Raw genomic sequence first — 17,548 nt, 5'->3', positions numbered from 1 at the left:
GCTTAACAAAATGCTTCAAAAAAGTGAAATCTTAGTCTTATGAATCATATGAGACAAGGTTCATTCAATGTTCCATCTGAAAGTCTAAGCTGAATACTGTGAAATTTTTAAAAAATCATTTGAACACAAGCAAGGTAAACTGATAAACAGCAACAGTGAGCATGTTTAAAATGTCTTGTTTCTTCAGAGCATAGCATTTGGGCTACCAGTGTTCCCAGAGGACTATGACTGAAAATGCAGTATAAGCAAAAAATCGGCACATTTCTAAATTGGAACAAATCTGGACATGAACAGTTCTTTGTGTTATCTCTTTATTGGGCTGTGAGTTTCTCAATATTTCAGGGGAGCTGGTGATCAAAACTTTCGTTTCAGGCATCATGAGCATGTAGGAACTTCAGATTGTATTTATAGAAGCCATATGTTTTTATGTGGTTACTCAGAAAAGATTAACTAGGAAACCCTGAAGGAACAATCTATTAACAGAGTTGTTGGGGCCTCCATTACTTGATGTACTTCAGCCTACATGGGATGCCTTTGAAGTATATGCCACAGTCTGTATTAGGCAGAGACCTGTCACAGGAGTTAAAAGATAAAATTATATGTTTTACATTTTGCAGAAAATCAGAGTAATTTACTATAGTAGTACTCTGTGGCATTAATAAAGTTTGAGAAATCAGAAGTCAGATATTTTTAGAAACCTCATATTGCAATATTTCTTAATCAATATGATGGTTCTCGAGTGCCCTTTGAAATGCTCAGCCCTGCATCTCATATGAAGGCAAGACACTATCCACCTTGAGAGCAAAAAAAAGAATGATGAAAAATTGAAATGTAAGGAGACACCATCAAGGATTTATAAACTGAAAAGAGAGACAGGGTGGTGGTGCAGATAAACAGTGAGATGGAAATAACTGAGGAAGATACAGAGGTATAAAAAGTGAGGGGGGAAGGGAAATCAAAAGTGAAATCAGAAAAGAAAGTGTCTTAAAGGCAAACAACATTTTAGAAGAGAAAGAACCTGAAACATTTTTTTTAAATGATAAAAAAATGAACAAGTTGAAAACAGGTATATTGTCAGTGAGAAAAGAAAAAGGCTCAAGGCCTAGAAAGGTAGGGGTTCAAAAGCAAGGTGAAACAAGGCATAAGGGAATTTTTTTAGGCCAAAATGGCTTTGATTCCTTTACAGAATGAATCCCTCATACATCCTTCTGAATCTGTAAATTTTGTAAGGAATTTAGCCATCAAGGTCATCACATCACTGAGGAGAAAAATCTAGGCTGTGCTTGAGGAGTCGATATAATTCTCCCCGGCACCTACACAGACTTCTTGTCACTGCCCCACTGCTCTGGGCTTGCTTTTGACCCAGAATGGCAGTTTTGATCCATTGGAAGTTGAGTATTGGCAATGTATTTGATTAAAGAAACACCAAACTTTCTTTTCTGAGAGAAGCTGAGAGGCAAGGAATGAGGAGTCAGGCATTTTCATTTAAAGGTTGACTGAACCCACTAATTTTACTCAAGCTTTTGCATGTATCCTTAATTAATAAAACTGCTTAGGAATTTTGTGATTTTTTTTTTTTTTTTTTTTACCCTAATGGAAAATGCCTTTAAGTGAAATTGACCAGCTCTGAAAAATAAATAAAAGCCAAAAAAGAAAAAAAGAAAAAAAAAAAAAGAGTGAAATCATGTAGAACTTATTCATTTCATCAAAACTATTATGACCAAATAAATCCAAGCTTGAATGACCTGGGGGATAAGAAGTTGAACATGAACTAGGAGCATGACCTTGCGGTGATGGAAGTGAACCACATGCTGAGATATGAGGAGTGTCCAAGAAACCCTGGGATAGCAAAGGCTAATGGTGGGATCTAATTGCTATCTGCTGCTACAGAAACAAACAAAAAGTCAGATTCCTGTCAGGTGACAAGGGACAATGAAGGCAAATTTCAGCAAGGAAAATTCTGACTGGATATTCATAAACATGTTTACTCCTGAGGGTGCTTCAGTATTTGAACAGTGCCCAGAGAAGCTATGGAATCCCCATTTCTTGACTGGAGGGCAGAGCCCTGAGTGACCTTTAACGGTGAAATCTGGCCTGCTTTGAGCAGAAGGGCTGGACTAGGTGACCTGTGGAGGTCACTAACAGCACCAGTTATTCAATGAAACTTCAAGGAAAAAAATCCCCAAATTATAAATGTAAAGGAAAAGTCAGTTTTATCCATCTATGAAATAAAACAAAAAAGTTTAGAACTTTTTTTCACATCAAAGTAAAATGGAAATTTCTGATCCTTACTTTTCATGTTAAAATTCTCACATAAAGTGTTCTAAAGTTAAAAAAGCATTACTTTTTTTACTTCTTGACAAGCTTATTAGTGAGATTTCTTTTTTTCTAGGCTTATTTCTTAACATTCACAAATCACTTGCATCTTAATTATTTTTCTGTTCTTTTTATTTTAAAAACAGAACCCAGCACCTGGAAGGCAAAAGAATACTACCAATTTTAATGGCAGTTACGTGGGATGATGTATTTATCAAAACAACAACAAAAGGAAATCTCCTAAAATCCACATTTGAAAATAGAGATAGAGATATCAACATACTCTTAGCAAGGTCTACATCAATTTATTCATGCATCTTTCCTTTTAAAGCATTTTAAATTACTACAAGTTTCCTGACTTTATCACCAGACTAGAGTTTTCTTAGTGTTCATGTTTATAGTGGAATTCTGGCCTCGTCAGCGTGATTACTTGGCTTTTGCAAAACTTTGCCAGTGAAGAGATTAGAGCAGGCCACTATAAATCAAATATTTTAGGAAAATAACCATAGAAAGGTGTTACTGTTAGGTGTTTACTCACAGTGAATTTTGAAGTCCTTGTACTGTCTGTCTTCAATTGCTACCACGTACAAAGCAGCTCGGTCTGGAAACATTAGCCCTCCAGGTTTCTGTTGATGAATTGTGGGGAAATGGATCTCGTAATCTATTCACCTGACAAAGACATCACATTTTGAACTGCACATACAAAAACCAGACAAGCACCCCTTGCATGCCTTTATTGTTTTCCTTCAGATTGTCACATCAGCTTTAATTTCAGCAACTCTTGCAGCCTGTAGCAATGTCATTGATAGTGTCTATACGAATTTCACCAGCAGTTAATCAAAAGCAAAGCTCTTTCACTGAAATTCCCTTTCTTAATCTTTTCGTTAAAGCCTAAGAAATGGCACTTGGACATGTAACTGTGTCTTGTTATGGTGACAGTAGGAGAGGGAAGGCTTGTAATCAGAAAATAATTGGTGATTGCTCCAGCAAGGAGTATGACATGCAGAGCACCTACCAGCCACTTGTCTCGTGCGAAGATGACTGTGTTTAACATTGACTCATAGAACAGACAGTAACCCATCCACTCGCTGATGATGATGTCTACTTTATCCACAGGTAATTCAACTTCTTCCACTTTACCTTTAAATATTGTGATTACTGAAAAAAGAATCCAAAGAAATATGTTTCACATAATAAAAACATCTGACTAAGTTCCTTACTGGTGAATGTCAGGATGACCTTTTCAATATGATTCTCTTCTTGAATGCCTGTAGATAAGGGGTCACTCCATGCAACTCAATGGATTTTATACTATTTTAAAACTACTTGCAGAAGTTTTAGTATCAGTATAAAAGGGAAAAAAAAATCCCAAACCAAAACCCAAACTAAATAAAACCCATATATAAAAAAACAACAGAAAAACGGGCCTTACCTGGTTACCTGCATGATCTCATTTTACATGCCCTTTGGAATTTGGAAGATTTCTAGATCATTAACCAAGTAATGCAAAGAATTGACCTAGAATCCTTTAAATGTCCCTGTAGGGTTACACATACATGATCTCGTCACCGAGATATGAGAGATTTATGTAAGTAGGATCTAACTCTCATGTGCTTTTCAAACACATTATTCTGGCTTCACAATGAGGAAACTAAGACTTATTTCATCCATGAATTCTGGGGAGCGGGCTCAACTGAGAAAGTCAGATCTAGCCTGACAGTACACAAACAAGAAAGTTTGTACAAGCATGGTTCTCTCGTGAAAAATCAATCATTTCATTCCTTTCTGCTTCATGATTGAATCTTTTATAACATACTGGCATTCTCACTCTGAATCTTCTATCTGGTTTAGACTTGCATAACTTCCCACAGTTATCAAAAGTGACTGCTGGAAAACATTGCTGTCAGGTATTTTATCACCAAATTAGTTTAAAGGAAATTAAAAAGGTTGCTAGAAGTTTGATGTAGTAGAATACCAGATCCTCAGAGACACTATTACAACACAGCACATTAAATTACTGGCAATACTGTGTATTACTTACAGGAGACTGGGTATGCACTGCAAAAGTCAATCAACAAGCAATTAATAAAACTTGTTGATACTAGAACAGATATTTTGCTTAAAGGAAAATTAAATGCTGGTCCATGTTTAGTTCAGTTGTAACAAATAATTTTGTTTCAGGATCACTACACAATTCACCAATCATTCTTCCATTTTTAAAATATATTTTCTATTTACAAATGTATTCCAAACTCTTTAGACAAATAATTTTCAGCTTGTGTTTGCTATTTATATTGTTTGTTGCAGTGGGTAAAGTCTCATGGGTCTGGATTCTTCCTTGACAAGGTAATTCAGGACCAGAGGGAGTAGGGAATATTTTACTTTCCATTACTAATTGATGAGATTACTGTATTACTCTTAATAAATGGCAATTTTTAACTATGGCAATTTTTATTGATGAACGTGGTCAACATTCAGTTTAAGGAAGATCAAAGTACTTTCATTTAGCTAGAACTAGGTTAGCCGTTTAAGTGTGCAAGTGTGGGTTGAGTGATTTTTAAAACTCGGCCCAGGGAAAATGAGGTTTCGTCTTTCCAAAATACATGCAGTATTACTCTAACCAGATGTGGCAACTTTATTTGCATAGCAAACTTTTAACCCAGACTGGCCCCCTAAGAAGTTGGGAACACTCTGATTCAGACTGGTAACACAAAGTATCAGCTGGTAAGAGCAACCTGATTGGAAAAGAGCAGAGTTCTCTTCTCCTTCCCATTCTTTAAACTCCTTCCTTTCACAGTTAGTAGCTCAATAGTTCATCTGTTGTTATACTGAAGACTCTTCATGTCTATAAGCTCCAGCCACGAGTTCTCTTTAGTTCTCTTTTCTCCCAAGAACTTTCACTGCCACAATTCTTTTGGAGTGAATTTTAGCACTGTTGACAGCTGCCAGGGTGACACACCTGCAGACTTTGAAGCCCTCTGTTTATACCTAGAACAGTCACAGTGTAAGCAGCAGCAGCAGCACAAGTTCCTCCCACCTCCCTTCACTTTGATGAAACATCTTCATAAGGCATCATGTGGGAACAGATTGTGCTGTCCCCAGCTGTATTGTATCTGTTCTGGAAACAGTGGGTTTTCTCTTGGTTCAGCCCCTTTTGCTGACTCTGCATTTCTCTAAACAATTAGGGGGAAAAAAAGAAAAATTTCCATGAGCAACAAGATCCTTCGGCTCAGTACCTGGTTGCATTAAAATAAAAGTGAATGTGGGTCAGTGTAAAGTGTGTAAATGTAAATGTTAGTTCAGCTGTGTAATTTGTTTATATTGGAGGCCAAACTGCAGTTGGACAGACTGTGAAAACTATCCAGGCAAGTCTCCTGCCCAAGGTGAGGGGTCTCTGCTGCTTCCTTCACAGTTTTTCCAAGGAATTGCTCCTTGGAGAAACAGGAGGAAGAAGCAGAGATAAATACCCTCTGCAACTTCTGGAGCACACTGGATCCTTCTCATTCTGAAAATGGTCCCTTCACACACAATTCCTGTCGCTGGAAATCCAAACATGAATGGATTTGTGGTATGCTATTTGTGTATCTACTTGATGAAAGGTCATTCTGGGAATATACAGGCTCTGCACCAAAGGTGCAGGATAACCAAGCTGAGGTCAACACCTCATTGTTTTAGTGCCTTACCCCTACTGTGGAGGAGAGTATTTTCTGGTCCTTTGCTTCGTCCTTTTTCTGAACCAAAAGATGCTTACACTGGCTGGCCTCTTACATCCCATGTCCCTGTTGTTTCTTTCACACCACAGCACTTGAATAGGCATACTGTACAATAAATTCTCCTCCCAAACAGCTCCATGTTAGTCAGAAGCTGCCAGAGACGGCAATAAAAATTAGAGCAGATCTAAACCAGAAGAGAAATGTATACCTGCACACGTGCTAGCATAGCACCAGCACAGACACAGCGAAAAGTGGGGGCAAATGATTCAGTCTAGCCAGCTATGACTTGCGCTGCTCTGCAGCAAAGGCAAGCTCTCACAAAGAGCACTTTTAAACAAGAACTGTCTCACAGCCTCAGTTTAAAAAAGCCTGATTTTTTAGGTTGTTATAAAGATATCTTCTGTGGAGTGATTTGGAGGAGGACTGAAGACACGAAATAGAGCTTGTTGGAGATTATTTTTTGTTAAGAGTTTTCAGTAGGTTGGGGGTATTTTTAGTATTTTTTTTAAATTTAAGTGTTTTCACATCCCTGGAAATTTCAACAGCTTTCTTTTCAAGGAAAAAAAATGTTTTCTGTGATACTGTTATTCTGAGAATTGAACATTTTAATTTGTGTGAGTGTGTGTGTTTCAATATGGTTTTCAAAAACCAATATTTTTTTTAAAGTTGGAAGTCAGAAGAAACAGTGAAAAATGTGTATTGACATGGAATATTTTTTGCTTTGAACCTTACTTCAATCTGAATGTAAGTGTGTGTGTCGATTCTATTTAAGAGATAAGGTGGAATTCAAATGGCAGAATTAATTTGAAAAGTTCTGCTCTAATATGGGGCTTTCTGTCTGCTTTGCTAAATCGAACTGCCTGCCGATGAGTTCTATTTGCTTCTGTTGTCTGTGAGCCTAGAAGTAAATGTAGCAGTAACTTCTCCCATGAGGAACTGTTGTAGTGCCTAGAATGAGGTGTTTAGTTTTGTATTTACGTAAGTAAATTATTCAAAACTACCATTTACATATAAACCATATAACAAATTAATCAGAAAAAGCGAAACAGTTCTCTTCTCTTTCTCCTGAAGAAAACATTTTTATATATGCCTTACTGTTGTCCAAGTGGTTGGCCTTGATAATTTTTTCTGAGTAGTCAGATATACTTGAGCATTCAATCTAGGAAAAAAAGAAAAAAAGAAAACCAAGAGGAAGAGTAATTATGTGTTAGGGATCTCAACTATATGAATAAAACCAAAATCTACTGAATGCAACAAAGACTCTACAGAACATGTAACCACTGATAAAGTGTAAATCAAACCTGTGTGGGCAGGATCATGATCAGTGATACCTTAATAATTAAACTGCGGTCTGTGTTTGAGTTAAACTGGGTCATGCAGAAAAGACTGTTTTTAAAACTGTTGAAATATGGAAAAAAGAGGTCCTAACTACAAAATTACATAATTTATTAATCATATTATTTAATTTATTCCTGCTACTTCAGAATATTGCCTCCTTCCCCCCCCCCCAGTCTGCTGAAGGGAATGAATTAGCATCGTGCCTCATTTCCTCAGGCATTTTAAAACAAAATACATTCAAACTTTGTGAATAATGTTAAAATTCAAACTATGCTAATATTGGTCTGTGTCAAGAAGCAATTGCTTTTCTCTGTGAAAAATCTATCATCTTTGGCAATGCATGCTACCAAAAAAGAATATAGATACTTTACACATAAGAAATGACTTAAATTATTGTATTTACAAAACCATCCAGATCTGCATGTCTTTTTCTATGACCAGTTCTGTGCTTTTACTAAGAAAGGAATTACAAAGTACCTTCTAGTTTTAGATTTGCCCTTAAATTTGTTAAAATCTGAGTTCTAGCATAAAAGCCCATGTTTGCAATGACCTTTGGTATCTTTTGGAGAAATAGTGCATTCCATGAATCTCTCTGGTTTTTGTGCCCTTTTAAAATCATGAGGGACAAAGTTGCTGGTAGTCACCAAATCAGTTCCTAATTTACCTCTTCAAAATTTGACATTAAACTGCCAATAATACTTTGTATAATCCTTGTCTCTCTAATTCCCCTATGGGGATGTCAGACAGAATTAAATTATCTCTAGTGAGGTGTTTTATATGTCCAGTGAATACCATTTAACCTCTAAAAGCCAAACTGTGCTTGACCTCTGTGGTAACACTCACAGATGGCAGAACAGCAGATGGAAGGACACACAGATCCCTTATTCTTTTTATAAAGCCCATGAAACAACTAGACATATTAGCAGTCATAATATCAATCCCTGTCCCCATGGGAACATGAGCATTAATTCTTCTTAGCTTGCCTGTGAATGCAAACCACTCCTTAAGATGTCTGACTCCATGGCCTGAATAGAAATCAAAACTGGCATGTAGAAAGGAACACCAGAGTGCCAGTCCAGAGAGTCCAAGGAAGAAATCCCTTGGGGACAACTCCATCCTTTTTCTCCATCCAGCTGCTTCTTCCCTTACTATAAACTGTATAGACTATATGTCTTGTCTATACTTACAGCCATTATAACATACTCAGTTTTCCTGTCTGTATTCACATCTGTCTGGCATTTTCAATTCCATTGCCCATTCTTTCTGCTTGTTTTGGATGATTTTTAAATAAAGCATGGGTATGTAGATGTTTGGAGGTGGCTTTCCAACCTTTCTAAAGAAAAAGATGCAAAGAAATAAAAAGTTCTATTTCATGAATGACTACGAGTTTCAAAAATCAGCTTGATTCTCAAAGAAGCAAAACAATAAAAAACCAACACTCAAATATTCCAGGAAGGAATATGTATTTCAGAAAACTTGCTTTAGGGTGGCTAAAACTGTTCATGTCTATTTTCACTGGGACTCTATACTGTGGTACAATTTTATTTTAAAAAGCAATTCATTTCAGAAAAATACAATACTGAATTCTGCAGGTGAAGAATTAGGAAAAAAAATACAGGGTTGTCAGGTTTTTCCCCAGTTCTCTTTCAAGTCAGTGATCTGCTCAAATCTGTACAATTTTACAAAGCATTTGGATTTTATTAAAACCGTGTGTTCCAATAAAATACGGCTGTACCTCAGTTAACAATCATAGAAGGGTTTGGGTTGGAAGGGACCTTCAAAGATCATCTAGTCCAACAACCCTGCCATGGGCAGGGACACCTTCCACTAGCCCAGGTTGCTCAAAGCCCCGTCCAACCTGGCCTTGGACACTTCCAATGACGGGGCATCCACAACTTCTCGGGGCAACCTGTGCCAGTGTTTCATCATCCTCATCATAAAAAATGTGTTCCTTATATCCAATCTAAATCTACCTCCTTTCAGTTTAAAACCATTGCCCCATGTCCTATCAGCATAGGCCCTGGTAAAATGTTTTCCTCCAGCTTTCTTATAAGCCCCCTTTTTATATTGAAAGGCTGCAATAAGGTCTCCCCAGAGCCTTGTCTGGGGAGCAACCCCAACTTGCTCAGCCTTTCTTCACAGGAGAGGTGTTCCAGCCCTCTGATCATTTTTGTGGCCATCCTCTGGATCTGCTATAAACAGTCCATGTCTTTCTTGTACTGGAGACCCCCAGAACTGGATGCAGTACTCCAGGTGGGGTCTCACCAGAATGGAGTAGAGGGAGAGTACCTCCTTTCTCGGGCTGCTGGCCACAATTCTTCTTATGCAGTTTGGGATACAATTGGCTTTCTGACCTGTAAGCATGCTCTGCTGGTTCATATCCAATTTTCAATCCACCAGTATCCCCAAGTCCTTCTCTGCAGGGCTGCTCTCAATCAATTCATTATCCAGTCTGACACTGGGGATTGCCCTGATTCAAGGGAAGGACCTTGCACTTGTCCTTGTTGAACTTTATGTGGTTCACACTGGTCCACTTCTCAAGGCTGTCAAGGTCCCTCTGGATGGCATTCTTTCTCACAAGCTTATCAACTGCACCACTCAGCTTTGTGTCATCTGCAAACTTGCTAAGGGTGAACCCAATACCACTATCTATGTCATTTATGAAGCTATTAAATAGCAGTGGCCCCAGTACAGACCCTTGAGGGACCCTTGAGTTTCTTCAGTTGTATCTAGTTCTGTGCGCATATATTAATCTCCACTTTCATTGTACTTAGTCTTCAATCTAATGCCACAAATGTCTCCCCTTTTACTGGGGTCTTTTTCTGAAATAGTCACCACATTCCCAGATTTCCTTTTCCCCTGGGCTGTGTCCTCATCACCACCTTTTTATCCAAATCAGCCAATATGTGACATGTGCCTTCATTTTATGTATCTGTTTAATTCCTTCTTACCTACACTGTCCTGTTTGTCTGAACATACCATAGAATTCTGATAGTTCTACTGCAGTGATTGTCTTGAATTTTGTATGACTAAATGCAGCAGATGAACCAAGGGTTTAAGGGATAATTGAATGTACTTTCTGTCCCTCACTCACCCCTCCCAAGCACCAACCGCCACATGCCAATCCTATATCTACATGTCTTACGACAGCTCCCCAGCTAGATGAACATCATTGCACGATTTATGGTTATCCTCCCACAACGGTTAGGTGTCAGAGCACATCAAGAAAGAAGAACTGAGGGGGCTGGTTCTGTTCAGCTTGTAGAAGAGATCCCCCCAATCCAATAGCTATCTTCAACTATCTAAAAAGGGCTTGTGGAGAAAACAAAATCAAACTCTTCTCTGAAGTGCACAGTGACAGGACAAAAGTCAGCCATCAGGAGCTGCAGCAAGGTAAATTCCTGCTGATTGTAGCACTGGAATAGGTGCTGAGAGAGGATTCAGAGTCTCCATTCTTGGAGATTTTCCGAACTGGGCTGGACAAGGCCTTGAGCAACCTGATATAGCTTTAAACTTAAGTCTGCTTTGAGGAGGAGGTTGGATTAGATATTTCCAGAGGTCTTCTAAACTAAATCTTTCTATGAGTCAGTGATTCTATGATTTACACCTCTTGAATACCCAGAGATGATCCTAGCAGTTGGCTGAGGCAGTGGCAAGGAATAAGTTCCAACAGTAAGAGGGGATAAGAAGAACCAGACAGGGTAGTGGATGAATTTGAACCTGAAGAAGGGAAAGAGTGAGAAAGAGGAGAGTGATTTCAGTGGCACTGTAGTCAGAAAACCAACACTCCGTATTTATCAACAGTTCCTACCTACATCATGCTATTTGAAAAATCACATCTAACTGTAGAGAAGAAACTGGAACATCTCAGCTCTAGCTAATAACTCATGGCAAAAGTTTGCTTTTTAAAAGGAACACTCAGTTTCCATTGGCACTCTTTGCCAATAGAAGCATAAAGTCTGAATTTGATTGTAAGATTGCCACTGCCAGATCTCTGAAATACCTGCTTTTCCATCACAAATACAACTCTGCAGCTTGCTGTGTGGCAGGGTTCATGGTGAGGTAGCTCATGTGACAAGAAGGTTGAAACTCTTAGGCTGTAGCAGAGGAGTTTCACACCTAAGTGAGTTCCTTTGAGAGCTAAGTTTCCCAGATAGCACACCCCGCAGCTTCAGTGCTGAACAGTCCATGGGTGAGCTGACACTGGTGTGCCACTGAGCTTTTCAAATGCCTGAGGTACAGCCTCAACTGTAAAGAAGTCCAAAGAAAAAAACCCCACAACAACAAACCTGTGGAAAAGTATTTTCCTTTACCGGGTGAATTTTCTGCCAGTGAGCTGGCTCACTGTAGAATCAGATAAGCACCAGTGCCAGCACAAGGGAGGGAGGAAGACCATATGGCCAGGGATCTGGGAGATAGGAAGGTGGGAGCACAGCATCATCATTTTGTATATACTTTTACAGCATTGCAACATCCTTGCGTGAGACCTGCATTCCTGCATCAGAGAAGGCTACATGTTTATTTTCCCTGGAGCTTTGAGATAATAAATTGTGTTTACAAGACATACATTCTAGCTGCCAACTCTGTATATTAAGTCTCATGCTTAAACTCCAAAACTCTTGCCAGCACCTTCTGATTTCAGCTATCTATACTTCCATGCTCTAGTCTGATACTCAGATGAGGCACTCAGAATTGACGTTGGATTTTGAAAATATAAGCCTGAGAAATGAACAGGAGTCCTTGCATTTTGTGTATCATTACCAGTAATAAAGATGCACAGTTTAGATACTCAGTGACATCAGTGTCTTCAAATGCACAGATGTAGCCGACTAATTTTAGTAAACAATTTTGTCAAAGAAGTACACAGAGAAGTAGAATCTAGTTCCCCTTTCCTATGTTGTGTTGTGTCTGCAGGGCAAACAGAAGTCCAAAGCAAAAATAAATTCTATTTGTCATTTTAGAGTCAGTACAAATAACTCTGAATATACTTAGGAAGCAAATCTATGCTCTCTCTAATGACTTCTCTACAGAGAACTGCACATTCATGCTCCTAAAGTTCAATGTATTTAAGGTAATCATTCCCTTCTGCCTCTGAAAAGTGTTATTGTTGGCACAGAAAACATGCACATGCTTTCTTGCATGATTGAGTTGTAATGTACAGGGAAAACTGTATTAAAGCAATTTGTTTCCAAGACTACAAATTTGCAATCTTGGAATACTTCAGAATTTAAAAAAAGCAAGATAGTTCCTTTGACCCCTCTGAGTAGGAGTGAGTCCCTTTAACATTCTCTTGCAGCCAAGAAGAAATGTGGATATGTACCAGATCACCAAAGATTCCACACAAGAGAATATATTATATCTCGATTTGGAAAAGGCACACTACTGCAAGTCATAGAAAGCAACAGAACTCCACTGAAGTCACTGTAAATCAAGACATACAAGAGCTTGAAGAGAAGAATTTCAAACCAAGACAAGTAAGAAAAGGTAAATCATCAAGCCAAAATTCTCAGGCAAAATCCACAAAAAAACTCAAAATATGACAGAAAGTCTTCTTACCCCATATACCTTCTTGGCTCCTGCCTTTGCAGCAAACATGGAGAGGATTCCCGTGCCACTTCCAACATCAAGGACAATCTTATCTTTAAAAACATGCTTATTGTGATACATTGAGTTTCTATAGGTTAATGTGCGCACTTCGTCCTTTAACATTTCCTGTGATGACAAAAAAAGCATTGCATTATTATTTGAAGTGCTTATACACATTCAACACTGCTGCTGAATGCATTCCCTTACTACAGTTTAAGCATTATTATGCTTAAAGAAGCAACCTGAAGGACTAAGAAGCAGCATGATGTCCTTTGTACAATGTTATTCCTCTAAATATTACTTCACTGTTACAACTGACAACCGGAATGTGATCGAACCACTGCTTTGGGCATAGACAAAAGCCATACAGAAATCAAAGCGTTCCTTTTCTCCTAAATTTTACACAGCCTAGAGTGTCAGTGGAGGGACTTTCTGAGGTTCCTCTTTGAACACAAAAGAAAACGTTCCACAAACCATTATAAGACAGCAGTCTTGGTAGCCTTGCCCAAAGTGATGCAGGAAGTCCATAGTAGAGCTTAGAGGTACTGTGCTCTATAGTACTCCCTTACTGCTCTTCTGTTCACTCATTTATATAACCAATTTCCAGAAGATATTAAAGTATAACCTAGACCATGATGTCACTATTTTGCGTTTTCATTGTTAGGTGCTGATTTCTGCTTCATCGATAGCACCAGTAAATGCATTTCATTCCACTGACTTGCTCTCAAGTGTGCATGTATCAGTCAAACTATATCAATAAAGAGCAGTGAGATCAAGATCCAAGTGCTATTTTTAAGAGAAGGGTAGGCCATTCGATACACACTTTAATTTTCTCAGAATGTTTCTGTTGGGTCTAGAAGGCTGAACTTTTGCTTACACTACTCTCATCATTTCGTAGTTTAAGCAAGTAGGCAAATGAGTTTTTGAGTTTCAGGATAAAAAGAATCAGTTCACTGCCCAGCAGTCTGAAGTACTAGTGAGCTGGATTGTTACATACATGACTTGCTCGCTTACCTGTCTTGGCAAAAGACTATATGTACTCAATAACTGTAGATGAATAAAAGGCTATTTTTATCATCATAAAGCATGGTTTGGTATAAGGCAAAGAAAGACGCAGAGGAACAGTCCAACAACACTAGAAAGATGATGGAGCACACCCTCATGGAAACTCATTCCAAACATATTAAGGACAAGAAGGTGATTAGGAGTGTTCAGCATGGATCTGGAGATGACCAACTGATAGCTTTCTATGGTGAAATAACGGATAAGGGAAGAGGAGTGGATGCTTGTTTATCTTGATTTTAGCTGTTTCTCATAACATCCTCACTGAAAAACTGACCTCATAAATGGACAGTGGATTGAAAACTGACTGAGCTGCTGCTTTCAAAATGTTGTGATCAGCAGCACAAAATCCATCTGGAGGCCAGTTACTAGTCATGTCCCCCCAGGAGTCAGTACTGGTGCCAATAATATTGGATACCTTCAATAATAACCTGGATGATGGGACAGAGTGCAGTCTCAGCAAGTTGCAGCTTGTAGAAAACTTGGAGGAGTGGTTGATTCACCAGATGGTTGTGCTGCAAATCAGAGGGACTTCAACAAGCTTAAGAAAGAACTGACAGGAATCTCAAGAAAGGCAACAAAGGGAAATGCAAAGTCTTACACATGGGGAGGAATAATCTCATGCACTAGTACAGGCTGAGGACTGGCTTTTTGGAAAGCAGTGTTTGCCAAAAATGACCTTGGGAACCTGGTGGACAACAGTATGAACATGAGCCAGCAATGTGCCTGTGTTGGGTCTGTGTGTGTGGTGGGGGTTTTTGGTAGTGGGGGAGTGCCACCACTTCCCCATGGGACTGTGGGTCATTATCTCTTTTCTCTATCATTCTTAGCTTAAAGGTCTCCTCACCAGATTGGCCAACCTGTTGGCAAAGACACTTCTGGCCTGGTTTGTCTGGTGGATTCCATCTCTTCCTAGCAGACCTCAATCCTCGAAGAGGGTCCCATTGACATAAGAGCCGAAAACTTGTCATTGACACCAGCTGCACAACCAGTTGTGGACCTGCAGGAGCACTTCTCAAGTCCTTATTTGCACTGTTAGAACTGAGGCAAAAAACCATCTCGCACACCTTTCTGTTGATTATCATCCTAAGATCCCTATAGTCATACTTGATATGCTCCAGGTGTCATTAGTGCTCATGTGGAAGAGCAGCAGTAGTAATCCAAGGCTGGTCAAAGGGCTGGACAAACGTCAGCAGCCTCTCCACAATGTCTCAGATCCAAATGCCTAGACAGTAGGTCAGGTCAGTAGATGGGGGCCTCTGTCTCTGCAGGAGAGAGCCTTCCACTACTATCACTTGTTGCTTCCTCCCAGTGCTTCTGTGTGGCTCATGGCCAACTGGTTCTGATGCTTCATTAGACAGAACTTCCTGCCCCTCCTCTGCAATGAAGGCACTGAACCTCTTCTGTAGCTGGAGATCTGCAGGTGGATCAGGAGCCTTCCTCCTGTTGCCAGAAGTCACAAGTTTCTGGCCTTCACCACCAGAAGAGTCTCCACGTCCAAATCTAATAAGTAGAGACTCCAACTGCCCCTCCTTTCAGTACAGTTGGGGATTTAGGCTCTTGTACCTTCAGGATCTTGAAGAAAATCCAATTGGTCTCTTCCTCATGTCCCTGATGCTGCAGTGTCTGCCACACTCCTCTAGCAGCTCCTTTACTTGTTGACACAGATCATCTACCAGTGCACACCTCCTGCAGGCAAGGAGGCAAGCTCCCACTACCCAGTCTCACCAAGAGGCCCTGAGACCTACAGAGCTGTATCCTTCCATCAGGAGCTCAAGCTGACTTGAGTTCTCTGATGTGTTTTCAATATTTCTCTTAGGTCTCCTTCCCACTCAATTGTTCCTCTACCTTCTTCCATTCTTGGATTGAATTTCTGAATGCTACACTGGCAAGATGTAATTGGCAGACAGAAATCTTCTGTTTCTGTATATACCCCACAAACAATTACTAGATTAATGGAAGTACACTGTTTGTAACGTAGTTTTCTGTGAAAGTGCCACTGATTTCACATGGCTGGCCTTTTAGCATCATACTCTTTAAGATCCCATCCTCTTGGGTCACGTAAACGTAAGATATTAGTGTTTCCTTTAGAATTGTTCTACACTCAACTTTTTGGTGATGAATATGGTCCACTGTGTATTTTTAATTCCTTCCAGGATTGTATTTGCTGGAGGCTATTGGACTATATATTTCCATTAATGCAGCCCATGCATTCAAGTAACAATGCCAGGAGTCAAGAAATCACTTGGCTTCTCATGTCAGTTAAGTAGCTGTTCCGTTGACATCTGTGCTCAAATATGTAAGAGTACAAAAGACCTAACAGCAATAAGGTAGTTTCCATGTGTGGCTGGGTTGTTTGCAGCCCTCATAAATGCACAAAACTGATGCACTCATGAAGATCACCACTCTGTGAGCTCTGTGGAGAATTCATACATAAGAATCTAAGTGGGACAGAGGATTTGAGCACAGGTCTCTAGAGGAGTGGGTGATATCTTTGGCACTTAACCAGATTGTACAATCTTCTGAGGAAAGGTGGAGGAATATAATCATGAACAAGTGGGAGGGGGATAAATAACTAATAGGTCAAAGAAAACATCATCATCATACTTATTATTATTATTATTATTATTAAATTGCTGAAATAAAAATAAATATTACCTCATGAATTCCAAAGTGAGCATAGGAATCAAAGTAATAATCCCTGGATGTCATCTCTTCTGGATTGATGAGCTTTGCCATCTTGCCTCTGCCCGGGCAGCTTGGTTGCAATGGGACATGTATGACAGATTGAACTGGCTTTGGAACAACAGTAGGCTGAGGAGGCTGGGATGGGATGGGGCAAACCTAGGAAAACATGGAATATTGTTAAGAGGCATCATTAAAAGAAAACATTTCTCTCTATATCTAGCATAGTGATATTACTGTAACTAGCTAGGAGATAGTAAGACTGAAGACTCCTGGGGTTTCATCAGTGAAATTTAGGTTGCCTTCTGTACCTGGCTCTTTAACTTATTTACTCTGTCTTAGAAAAATTCCTTAATGACTTTTTCCTTGATGTTCCTCTGCAGATACCTACATCCTCTGCAGATACCTACAGTGTGAAGTAAGGGCAAATTAATGGTGTTGGCTGAAGTGGGTAACTCCAAACAGTGACGCAAGGCAGTTAAGAGCTAGGTTTTCTCTTTTAGTGTCTTTTTCTGTCAAACTACCACAGCTTTATGAGAGGTAAGTTGTAATAAATAAATAGTTCCCCTGCAAAGAAGAGCTCATAATCAAAGGATTTTGAACACAGTGTTGCCAACAAGGACAGGATGCACAATCTATTCTTAATTGTCAGGTAATGTATCTGGGTGTATTGATGAGGTAGGTCTCAGAATGGTCACAATATCTGAAAGTCCCTGAGACTATCTGAAACTCTCTCAGCATGTCCAGAAAGCACTGTAGGGAGCTGTGTGGGACATGTGATCCCTTAATTTCGTTTCCTGTTGTTGGGAGATGCAGGAGTTATGTGTTATCAACACCCCCTGGCCCAC

General features: G+C 39.4%; 1 protein-coding gene and 1 long non-coding RNA gene across 5 annotated transcripts in view; both read right to left on the bottom strand.

Annotated features, from left to right (window-relative positions):
• Positions 1 to 17,548, bottom strand: part of LOC141944780 (uncharacterized) — a 196,901-nt gene that overhangs the window by 60,161 nt on the left and 119,192 nt on the right. The window lies entirely within an intron of this gene.
• The window catches only part of PRMT8 (protein arginine methyltransferase 8), a 72,225-nt gene that overhangs the window by 17,649 nt on the left and 37,028 nt on the right, over positions 1 to 17,548 (bottom strand). For 3 of the 4 annotated variants that reach the window (XM_074871941.1, XM_074871940.1, XM_074871943.1), the window contains 5 exons: positions 16,674 to 16,859; positions 12,924 to 13,079; positions 7,125 to 7,188; positions 3,332 to 3,474; positions 2,855 to 2,942 (listed from right to left, as the gene is read on the bottom strand). In XM_074871941.1, coding sequence (XP_074728042.1) covers positions 2,855 to 2,942; positions 3,332 to 3,474; positions 7,125 to 7,188; positions 12,924 to 13,079; positions 16,674 to 16,859 — 637 coding nt within the window. The remainder of the gene's footprint in view (positions 1 to 2,854; positions 2,943 to 3,331; positions 3,475 to 7,124; positions 7,189 to 12,923; positions 13,080 to 16,673; positions 16,860 to 17,548) is intronic. The other variant, XM_074871942.1, reaches the window with a different exon arrangement.

This window comes from Strix uralensis, chromosome 5 (assembly GCF_047716275.1).
Source record: "Strix uralensis isolate ZFMK-TIS-50842 chromosome 5, bStrUra1, whole genome shotgun sequence".
Taxonomy (NCBI): domain Eukaryota; kingdom Metazoa; phylum Chordata; class Aves; order Strigiformes; family Strigidae; genus Strix; species Strix uralensis.
The sequence above is the reverse complement of the archived record's forward strand: the minus strand, read 5'-3'. Positions and strand labels throughout refer to the sequence as shown.